Genomic DNA, 11837 nt, shown 5'->3' with positions numbered 1-11837 from the left:
CTTTTTTGACCGTGGGTGCCGGTCAGCGCAGCGCCGTGGGCCGGCCGTGCCCCCGCCTTCCTCCGACCCACTCGCAACCCAGCACGTGGCCTCTCTCTCCCCCGCCCCACCGAGGGGCTGGCATGCTCACGCTCCCGCCCCGCGCCGTAGCAACACCGCGCTGACGACAGCGGACGCTGCCCTTTTAAGCGCTCCGGTAGGGGCGGGGCGTGCAGCGGGGAGGTCAGGCGGGGCGCGGGTGCGTGGGCGTGGCTTTCCGTGCGGCGGGGCGTGGCGCGGCGTGGCGCGCTGAGGTCAGCGGCGAGCGGGGCGCCGTCACAAAAGGAAGTGGCGGCGGCGGCGGCGGCGGCGGCGGCCGTCAGCGCGGGGAGGGGCGGGGGCCCGCGGGGCAGCGCGGCGGGATCGGGAGCGGCGGGACGGGGACGGGGAGCGGGAGTGGCGGGAGCGGGACCGGCACCGGGAGCGGCGGTGGCGGCGGGGGCCGCGCCGCGCCATGGCCCAGCAGCAGATGAGCAGCTCGCAGAAGGCGCTGATGCTGGAGCTGAAGTCGCTGCAGGAGGAGCCGGTGGAGGGCTTCCGCATCACCCTGGTGGACGAGTCCGACCTCTACAACTGGGAGGTGGCGATTTTCGGGCCCCCGAACACCCTCTACGAGGGCGGGTACTTCAAGGTACGGCCTTTCCCCGCTGGGCCGGGCCTCCCGCCGCCGCCGCGGTCCCGGGGAGCCGCCGTGGGGCCTGCGCCCCCCCACAGCCCCGTTCCCGGCCTGCCGGGCCTCTCCGCAGGCTCTGAGGGGCGCCGGCGGGCGCTGCCAGCCCCCGCCGGAGCGGGAGGGAGGAGTGGGGCTCGGCCCCGCGGGTGGTGCCCCGCGGCTGCCCCTTCTCCCGCTGGGGCTGGCGGGGCCTAGCGGACCCCGCTCCCGGCGGAGAGGGGCTCTGGGGAGAGGGGCCGCCCCTCGTCGGTTGGCCCCGGCCCCGGGGAACGGCGGGTGCCCCGTGGCGGGGCGCAGATCCTGCCTTTCCACCCCACGCCGTCCGCTCGCTCGGGTCTGTTGTAGGTTTAGCCCCACGTAAGGGGCTTCCCAGCCGTCCCTCGATCGCTTCCGTCGGCACACTGGAGCATCCTGAGTAGGATGACTAATTCAGGGTAAAGACTCTGTTTTCCTCAAAGCTGCTAGGTGTTTCAGGGCTGTTTTTCGCGATTTCCTTCCCCACTCCCCATTTTCCTTTTCTTCTTCTCCAAACTTTTAGAGGGCATCCTTTAGAGGGCTACGGCAACGCTTAATTGTTGAAGGTAGATAAATTCTTTCAATTCCTCTCTCAACCTTCCTGTTAATCCAAAAAAACTTTTGTGGTTGTTATTTCCCCTCTTGTAAATACAGTAAGTGACAAATCTAGTGCTGCTGTCCCAGAAAGGAACTGAAGGGAGCAGACTTAAATTCTCAAAACAGCTGGAGGAGTAGGAGGAGGAGGCGTTGCACATTTTGCTTAAAAGAAGCAATTAAGAAAACCTTGGTGCCTGCAGAAGGTATGTCTCATTGGGCATATCCCTTAGCACTTGATGTCTGCTTTCTCTCTGGCAAAATATTGTCCCCTTTGGCTTGCTTCTCCCAGGAGTTAGCGTTTTAGTGGTGGCTCCTGCATCTCCCTCTTCATGCCCTTTGGCTTCTGTCAAACTGAAAAAAAATTTTGGATGATCTCTTTGCTTGGCTAACATGCATCTTTGGTGCCTTTTGGCCTCTCCAGGTCAAGGTTTAAGTGCTTTGTTCCACACAATCAAAATAACCTGTAGCTTGGGGAGTAATAGATTTGAGTCACGTTCTGTTTGGCCTCATTGTTTTGAAGGCAGGGAAGGCTTTGGCACAAGGCTTGCCTTTTGTAATGAGTTGGCGAGCTTACTCATGTAGGTGTGATAGGTATATTCTTAGACTCACCTCCATTACTACTTATTCAGGAAGTTACTCTAGTCTTGGGTTGGTAACTGGGTCATTTTTACATCTGAATGGTTTGGTGACCTCTTCCTGCACTTACATTACTCATCCATTCTTTTTAAAGAAATCACAATGGGTCAAATATTTTTTTGTTTGGTTGGGGAGCTCTCTGGACTGTATGTTTGTAATTGTTCCTCGAAATACGCTGAGGCAGCCTGTGAAATAATCTGGGGATGTGTGTTAACAAGTGTAGATTTAGGCAGCCTTGCAAGCTGCCTTGCCTCTGTGTTATGAATCTTTTTTGGTATTTGATGTTCTTGAGCTGTTGTGTGTTTGTTCTAAATTCTTCTGAAAATCGTGATACATTTTGAGCATGGGAGACTAGGGTTTCATGATGCCTTCACCCTTCCACAGCAGAGGGATTCCCTTCAAGCAGCACGGCTGGAGTCTGCCGTATGTAGCTTCTGTCTCCTCTTTTCCTCATGAGGAGCCATGCATAGTTTTTTTTGTTTTGGTAGTGCTTGATTTTTGGTTATGTATCCTCAGTTCTCAGCTACTGGAATAAATCATCTTAGACCCTCATTCTATCCCAAGGGAGAAGGAGTCCTGTTGTCCTGAGGAGTGATGTTCTTGGCTTTCTTTGTATTGGACCTTCAGGCAAACCTTTAGATGGGTTAGACTTGGCTTACTGAATCATTTAGAGATAAGATTAATACCCCAAACTTTATTTGGTGGGATGACTTCTGTGATATATTCATAGTACATGTAAGGTGAGCTCTAGTTCAAAACAGGATCTGATCTATTTTTCAGGTTTATAGGCCTGATGAAATATCTAGCTTCAACTTGGTTTGTCTTTCTAGTTTTCTCCGATTAGGTAAGTGGGATTAGAAATATGCCATTATAGGATGGAACTTTTTAAAAAACATTGTGGTGATGAGTTTGGCAATTTTCTTTGACTTGAAGTGTGGTTTGAGGAGGAAAAGTACAAAGACTTCTAGTTAAGCTCAGGTATAAATAGTTTGAGGAAAACGTGTGCTTAATGTGACCTTAATAAAGAAAGCATTAATGGTGTTTGTTTGGGAATACAAATGCTTGATTTGTGCTCATGGAGCTCTTGGAGCTGGTAACATCAGCTTTTGGCACTTTGTTTATTCTTGGAGAAATATGACCCTTCTCTCTGGGCTGTTGAACTCGCTGAATAAACTGAAATGAGGAAACTGTTCTTTTTGCACCTCCATGACAGGAGCTACTGCTGTTAAAAGCTGGTTCAACATTTCAGCAGATTCTGGTTTCAGTTGCTCATCCTGTAAGGCTAGCATTTGGTAAACTGAAGCAGAAAAAAAGGTCCCTCTGGATGTTTGTTTAAATGGTAGGTTATCAATACCTTAGTGCTGGCTATAATGAATTCAGGGAGTTCTTAAAAATTCAAGCACAGCATCTAAGCATATTTTATCGACTGATATAACATGCACAGATCTGCTGCAGTACTTCACAGTTTTGGGCCTCCCAGCTAGATGGAAAGGGCAGTGGCCTTCAGAAGCAGCTGCGTTGTGAAGAGCAGCTTGAATCAGCGAAGGATAGGAGCAGTCCTGAACTGCAAGCCCCTGCTGTATGATCAGCTCAAGGTGCGCATCTGTAGTCGAGGTCATATCAACCTTCGCCTTAACTAGTGACTTTACATAGCTATGCAGTATGACAGTGAATGATGTTCAGGGCAACTCTTCACTTAAGTTCCAGATAACGACCCTCAAGGAAGGACTTGAGCTATTCCATGTGCTCTTTATGTCTCATTCCTTGCTGGCAAGGCAAAAGTAGTTCAGGGTCAGTGCCGTTAAGTCTTCCAGAGAGGTCCAGTAATAGGAGCAGATGTTTGACCCTCAGCTGCTGCCAGCAAGAAATTGCCAGTTTGACTAAAGTTTCTGGCAGAATCTGTTGTGTTGGGCTACAGGTATTTGATTGTAATAGGTGAACTTCATTTTTGGTCCCTCACTCATTCGGAGTTTAAGGGTGAAAGGCAGGTAGACCTTGTGTGTTTAAGATGTTGATTTGCTCACAGCTGGTTCAGTCAGTGAGTTTTTTTGAGTGACAAAGGGAATATTTTTTCCTCAGAATGAAATGCACCACGTCCCAGTCTTAGATAGTTCCAGTTGCTTCTTTCTTAGGTCAGCTGGGAAGGATATGGTGTGACAAGACAGGTCTTTAGATCTGACAACACTGGGCTGTGGGGTAGTTCTGAAGAGCTCTGGAAACAACGTGAATGTGTTGGGTTTTTTTCTGGTTTTGCAGGCAGTGCATGAGCAGTAGAGAATGAGATTGTGCTGTAACCTGCAGAACTACGTGCGAGCGGTTCATCGATGCCACCTTTATGCCATAGATATCTTCTGTTCAGCTGAGCGAGTTCTTCGCTACATGGCAGGAGAACGTCACCTTTAATTTTGGCAGCTGATACTTCCATGGGGATCACAGCAACAAAGGTTATTAAGCTGTAACCTGGTGATGATAGGTGCTAGTTGGGATAGATGTCAATGCCTGAGGGTTGTGCATGGTGAAACTTTGCCGATCTCAGTTGACTGTTGATTGGTCTCTCTGTCTGCCCTGAAATCCAGTGTCTTTACTTCTATGCTTGGGCCTTCAGAGCCTGGGTGTTGATAAACCTCTCCTGAATGCTTTGATCAAGTGATGTTTTCAGGATACTCGCAGAACTCTCAGGAAGTGTTTCCTGATGACTTAAAGCTCTGTGTGTTTGTTGCAATTGCACCTTAGTGTCACAGCTTTTGATGGTTTTTAAAAAAGGAATTTTTTCTCATTTTTATAGTTGAAGGGTATTCTTGTGCTGGGAGCCAACCTTTCAGGGAAGGTGAGAGCGAGAAATTATACAAATAACTCCATTATTAAACACATAGTGCTGCCCAGAAGCATGGTTTGACCAAGTATGCTGTGTCAAGAAGTGTATTTAATGTAGTGCAAAAGTCAATATTAAAACTCCTTCTGAGGTAGTTTAGGCTGGGTAGATAAAAATGGATACACCTAACATGAAAGGAAACAAGAAAAATTAACTGCATTGTTAGAGCTGTTATTTGATAGTTCTTAAGGCAACTTAATTTGTAAAGTATTTTGCTACTGAAGAAGCAAGTCTTGACACATAAGGTGGAGGGGGGGAAAGAAAAGCATTATGCGTAGTTTTCTCAAGTAATTTGGGGGCTAAATACTTGTCAAGGCATTGTTTTCCTTGCTTTTTGTAACTCATTAACTGTGTGCTGTTTAGGGCTCTGTATTACTGGATCTCAGCTTCTTCCAAGTGATTTGTTGTGATTTCAAAGCTATTTGCAGCATGTGGGAATAATTTTTTTTCTCAGAGCAGGAAATCCGTATGTTGCTTACTTGCAGGTAACTGATGGCAAGAATGAACCCCATGTTTAAAAGTTAGGTATTGTAGGCTACTTCCCAGAAAGCTTAAAATTAAGCAAATAGAAGTTTCTTAAGCACTTAGAATTATGTAACTGGTAGAACATTTAACTCCACAAAAATATTCCTTGGTGTCAAAAGCTGCCTTCCGCAGGCCTCTGCGTTGCAAGGTGCTACAGAGCTTCTTTCTCAGTGTACTTAATCTTCTATTTTTTCTTGCCTTTAGGTATCATTGATGCTAATAAGCACAGGTTTGATGCTGCAAAGGGATATGGAACTGGGGTGAATAGAGCCTGGAGTTGCTTGCTCTGGGTCTGAAGAGCTCCTGTTCAGAGCAGGCTATTTCCAAAGCAAAAGAGCTGCTAAGCTGTCTGCAGGCAGGGAAGCAAGAAACCTCTTCTGACGTTGGTTCACTGATCGTAAGCATGGTTATGCTCTCTGACTTGCAGGCCTGGGGACTACCTGATTGACCCTCGCTCTGCTGTTGCATATAGTTTTTTGGATGTCTACCTTTATGGGTCCCACAGAACCCCCCCAGACAACTCACCAAGCCTGTAGTCTGTTTTGGACGGCAGTCTGTCCTCAGGAGGAAATGGGCAAGGTACTGATGGTAGCCAACTCCCAGTCCTTTCCCTAGGGCTCCTCAGATCTTATATGACACAGATTATGTTTGCTAAAAGCAGAGATAGTGTTTTTCAGTTCTGATACTGCCTGAAAATACAAGATCATGTGCAATTAGGTCCTGTTCTTGTATGGCAAGAGGAGAGCTGTAGCACAGCCCACCTGTGCCATTAGAATAAAAATGGAAAGCTTTCTACTTGGAAAGATTGAGCACAGTTGGCTTGCATAATTTTTCCATTGTTTGGCTCTATTTTCATGAGTTTGCACAGAATGAACCTTGGATAAGGTAAAATACAACATGCATTTTTTTTCCTTGGGTAACAGTGCAAAGAGCTGTGGCTCCTGAAATGTCTTGCTGATCTAGTTCATATTATAGGAATCAGTGGAAGTTTTTTACTCTACAGTGTTAGAAGGGTGTTGTTCTTTTTTTTGTGTGTGTGTAAATCCTTAAGATCTTCAGTATTGTGATGCTATGCCAGTTACTGAGCGTGGGATCACATCTGTAACTTTTCAAAAGCTCAAACATGTTTTTACCGCTCTGTTTCTGAAGTCATGCTTAGGCTGCCTGCTATTTTACATAGTGATTTATTCATACTGGGTGTCTTCTCTTTAACAGCATTTTAGGTCTACTGTATGATGCTCATTTTGCATCTAGAGGGTAGGAAATGCCAGAAAAATATACTTGCAGAGCCATAACTCTGATCTTTGACTTGAAGCTTGGCTGTGCAGTTTATGGCCATCATCAGTGTTCAGTAGTGAACAGTATGGACTAAAAGGTGGACATGATAGGTTGAAGTGTAGCTGAGTTAAAGTTGGAAATGTAGCAGTGTTACAGCTGGACTGCAGTGTGGATGGGTAGAGGTTATGTGACTCATAATACAGCAGGTCCTTGTACAACTTGGGCTGCACCTGATCAGACATGTGCATACACGTGCATGTGCAAAAAAATAGCTTGCTATTTCCAGAGTGCTACTGCATTTTTAAAACCTTAGTGTTTGATCCAGCATCATGAATTAGAGGAATTGCAGTTAGTCTTACTAAGCTTTTATGGTAGCGACTTACAGAGAATGTCTCATCTCACTGGGCCAGTTTTATAGTAATAACTTTGGCATTGTTTACCCTCCTGTGAAGCACTAGTAGCCAAGATGACCGACCTGATTGATTGTCCATCTCCACACTTGCTGTAATATTTAAAATGCATAAATATTTGCCCAAAGTGGCCTACAAATAGGAGAAAAATTATAAAGCTGCTGAATTGGGGTACATGTAGGATATTATGAAGTCTTGCTTGACTTGAACAAATATAACCTTAAGACTTCCTGGGTGTTTGTCTTTTTTTAATGAAGGCTATCACCTGGAGAGCAAGAGGAACATAAAGGCACTGTCTGAAGTGGGTGAAACTCTCAGATATAATAGTATTAGTGATTAACCATGAGAAGGCTGCCTGGCAGGCAGGCTGTATCTTACTCAAAGTTTTAGCACTAAAGCATGACATGATGTGCTCCCATTGGTCTGTTTTGTTGCCTTAAAATTATGCAAGTAATATAGAAATTCAGGTAAAGAGCTTTTGCTTGGGAGATGAAACTTAAGATGATGGTAGTAGGGACGTGTTTGCAATAGGTATGTGACTCTTCCCCAAGTTAAGGTATGTATCCTAGTTAAAGTATTTAAAACTTATCTTTTAATGTTCATTGTAGCAAAATATTTGGAGGGGTTGAGATGTACAACCCTTTGCCAGAGTGTAAGGACCAGTGTTTAGCCAGTTGTGCCACTTGGGTTAATTCTTGTGCAATAGACACTTGTCCATCGTGCTAAAATTCTTTATTTTAAATTAATCCTTAGACATCTCTGCAGCTAGAAATATTTTGCTGTCAGACCTAGGCAAAGGCTGAAATTATAATCTCTTTTGCAGCACCCTCTTTGTCCTTGTCAAAACAGAAGTCATACGATGGAGTAGCTTAAAATACGTACTGTGAAGAGGCATGTGTTCTTGCATGAAGTCTGCTTGTATAAGCCTCTAATTCATGGATGTAAACTACACTGGTGTGCAAGTGTTTGTTTATCTTGTCTGGAATAACTACCTCTAAAAGCACTCACCTTTGTTTAAAGAATGGGCTTCTTAACAACATATTGAAGAAAACTGAATTTCATCTCAGTGCTTCTCTTGCAGAACAGTAACTGTACCCACACTTAGTAGCTCAATGCCTTTCAGTGGTGCAGTAAGCAGCATAACTTGAGAGGCTAGCGCCTCTTCTGTACCTTTTAAATCTCTTGTAGCTGTTATCTAAATATCTTCTAACTTGTCATTCATGTGGTAACAAAATACCCATACCCAAGTGTTTCAGGTGAAGGTGTGTAGCAGCTTTTGGTTAAGGTGACAGAAAAGGCCTGGTAATTCTTAATGATATTGCCACTTCAGTGGGATCTCTGCCTAATGTAATTTTTTGTTGTGGCCACATTACTCAAAAAGCTAAGCGAAAAAGGCACTGAGGCTCAGCTCTTGTTGAAAACTTAGTGTTCAAATTCAGTGGATGATGGTAATGTTTCTTCTCTTGTATACATCTGTGTCAAGTGGCTCTTTCTTGAGACAACCACAGTCATGTTTAAACAATTCTCTGTAGAGGACCTGTTGTCACTTCTTTGTGTAAAGAACTTTTAAATGAAACTAGGCATTTTATATTGCTGTATGATCTCCATTGGAGCATATAAAAATGAAAGCTTTGAGACCAACGTATGGAATGATTTCCATTTCTCAGTGTCTGCCAGAAACCTGAAAGCTTATGTGCTTCAAAACTTGACTAATATGCTTTCTGTGAAATTTAACTGATTTCTGTCCATACACACACACACCCCCCCCGCCCTGCTGCTGGTAGCAGTATTTGATTTGTGTGGAAGATGCTTGGCTGCCTTTGGCCTGAAATACAGTAATAGCAGCACTTCTCAGGGAAGCTGGATAGGTGGGGTAGACTTCACTGAGGCTGTGAACATTTGGGCTTTTACATCTTCTAATTGGTTGGATTATTTTTGAAAATTTGTTAATACTGAAGTTTGTTTTGACCCTTGGAGGTTTATGGGCAGACTCCTCAGGAGCTGAAGACCAGCCTCAGCAGGGTCATTGTGACACATCACTCTGGAGATCAGTTTTAAACGGCAATAACAGCTGAGTTCATGGTCTTGAACCCATTATCATCCATGGCTATTCTCCAGTTGGAAAGAGCTATATTGGCTGCTACTAAGGAGGGATGGGGTAAGAAGGTTGCTGGTCTTGGCCACTTTCTTCTAGATGTTATGGAGTAAGTCTTGCTTCTGGTTCTGTTAGAGGTGATACTCTGATTTCACTGATTTGAAGCAGTCCACTTAATGTTCAACTTGGACAAATCATTGTTAATTTTAATCCAGTTGTCAGACTTATCCTTTGCCTACTAAGTATGTAGTTGTTCACTTTGGTTCATGTCTGGCATGAGTGATACGCTTATCCTGGGGCTCTTCAACTGGGAACTGTATTTTGTCTGCAAGGGACAACTACGTAACATGCTGGCAAACAACAAAAGCTGTGAAGAGCTGTGCTGCTTAATGGTAATGTCCATGGAGACCACAGTTGGCCTGGCGGCTCTAGGTATGTGGTTCCTACCTTATCCAGGGAGTTGCCTGCTGGGAGTTACAAGTATGTTGTGAAGTGGTTGATCATGTCAGATTGGGGTAAGGTTGTGAGTAACCATCCCAAAGCATGGCATTGCCAGTTTCACAACCTCATGGGGGTGCAGCGACATGTCACATGGGGATATCTTCAGTAATCTTCATTATATGCACCATACATGAGATCTTACCTGCTGTCCAGGTAGGTAATGCTGCTGTGGAGTCAGCTCTCTGCAATGGCAGAGGCATGGAGGAAGGCTCTAGTATGCTTGGCCACAAAAGACCTGTCATTGTTACACTACCAGGTCTGTTCATCTGTCTTGGGGTTTCTGGGAATCCCAGCCTGTCTCAGGTACATCTTTCTTCCTAGCCTGGACTGACTGTACTTTGGGTAATGAATGAGGGCTGACATAGGGTCACCACGTGTGACCTGACTAGAGCTCCTGGTGTCTTAGCCTTGTTCTGTTTCATCTTCCCCTCTGCAGCTATCAGCTTTGAGCACGTGGATGACTTTCACCTATTTCCAAGAGAACAGTGAAGTATTTTTTGACCAGCCTACTCCTAACCAAAATTTCTAAGATGGCTATTTTCTGCTATTAAAACAAAAGTAAGCTTGCTAGGGAGGGCCTGTGAGTTATACTTCAGCAAAGCTCTGGATTGAGGTTAGTGGATACAAAGAAAGCCTGAGCTGTTGGAAGGCTGCATCAGTTCTGTATCTTTAACTCTTTTATGCACCAATTTATTTGTGATCTCTTAGCTGTTTGTTCAGCATGCATTAGTTCATAGCTGGTGGTATAAGTTTTGGGGTTTCTCATCCCTTCTCTTGTTAAGGATAGAGCAGGCTTTCTACTCTAGAAAGAATAGGTGCAGTATGTTTCCTGGAACAAACTCTTCATAAACAGTCGGTTTTGCATTGTTGTCATCTAAACTCTATTGCAGATCTCTTTATAGTAAAAAAAAAAAAATTACTGTGAAGGAAGTGTTTTATGGTAGATGAGCATGATAGCACTGGGAAGGAGATTCCCTATTCTCAGAAGGGACTTCGGTTTTGTTAGACTGAAGTTTTATGTACACAACTCATGCAACTGCAGTAATGCAGGAAAACTGAGGATGACAGAATTTAGGCTGAGCCCAAAGCCTACTATTAACACTTGGTTGGCGTGTTGAATTTGGATCTTAATTTGCAGATTAATAACTAGGTGATGTCAACTTGAAATAAGAGGGTTATGGGAAAACAGCATCTTCCTTCCAAGAAAGGTTTGTGTCTATTTGCCAGATGCTGATATAGTCAACCAAATTCTGTCTTCTGCTAGGTAGCAGCCAACAGGCTCTCTTTGGTACATGTTTAGTTGAGCTTAGTTTGGTAAAGCTGTTAAATATTGCTGCGTCGCATTTACCCTGAACGTTAATTGCTATGATCTGATGTTAGACTGGGTGAAAGGGATGCACAATCCAGAATTCATCATCTGTTAGGCCCTTTGTGTGGGTGAAGCATGGCACTTGTCGAGAATAATCTGTGGATGCTACGCAAACAGGATGAGAGCGCCAATGCAATGCTTTGTTCTAGATCTGTTGGTGAATGTAAGAGGTGCTCAGCTGAAGGACATAGGGCTAAGATTGGAAGAGTCATGTAGACATGTGGGGGCTTTGTACACCTTTGATTAAATGTAAGGTAGGGCCAAGATGTTCTTTGACAACAATAAAAGGCAGTATAATTTACTGAACAAGATAGGGACTAAAAGTCTTATCTGTAATGAGTTTGTATTCATCATCCTGGATAGATTAACATTTTTATATAAAATGGGTATATCTTATAATAGCACTGTTGACTAAATCTGTAGGTAGAAAGCGTTTTGCTTTTTATAAATGGCACATGGGAAAGCTTTCTTCCAAAACAAATTCAACTTGTATGTTTACAAGTACAGTATTTAAATTTGGAATAGCTCAAGAAATTGTCAAGTGAATAGCTTTCAGGCTGCTTAAGCGCAAAAGCAAAAAGATTTTTGGAATAAGAACTTCTGCTTATGTCTGATTTTCAAAAATAAAAACCTGAGCAGTTTCCTGAAGCACTCCAGCATAGATCCTGATGTACTGACAAGTCGCACTCCTCTGCACAGACTTTGTCCATGAGGCAGCTGCGGCAATTCTCTAAGAGCAAAAAATAAAGCTGGGGTTGTGTAACCTGGGGGAGGAGGGGGACATTCCTGGTGTTGAAGAGAAAGCCATCAAGTCAAGGCCTGGATAT

The 11837-nt window shown here is 44.5% G+C and overlaps 1 protein-coding gene across 1 annotated transcript in view; it reads left to right on the top strand.

The window, feature by feature from the left end:
• The first annotated feature begins 352 nt into the window (after positions 1–352).
• LOC142050652 (ubiquitin-conjugating enzyme E2 R2) overlaps positions 353–11837 on the top strand; it is a 60032-nt gene continuing 48547 nt past the window's right edge. Inside the window, exon 1 of the mRNA XM_075079587.1 lies at positions 353–670. Coding sequence (XP_074935688.1) covers positions 494–670 — 177 coding nt within the window. The 5' untranslated portion in view covers positions 353–493. The remainder of the gene's footprint in view (positions 671–11837) is intronic.

The sequence above is a fragment of the Phalacrocorax aristotelis genome, chromosome Z (assembly GCF_949628215.1).
Source record: "Phalacrocorax aristotelis chromosome Z, bGulAri2.1, whole genome shotgun sequence".
In the NCBI taxonomy this organism is placed as follows: Eukaryota; Metazoa; Chordata; class Aves; order Suliformes; family Phalacrocoracidae; genus Phalacrocorax; species Phalacrocorax aristotelis.
The sequence above is the reverse complement of the archived record's forward strand: the minus strand, read 5'-3'. Positions and strand labels throughout refer to the sequence as shown.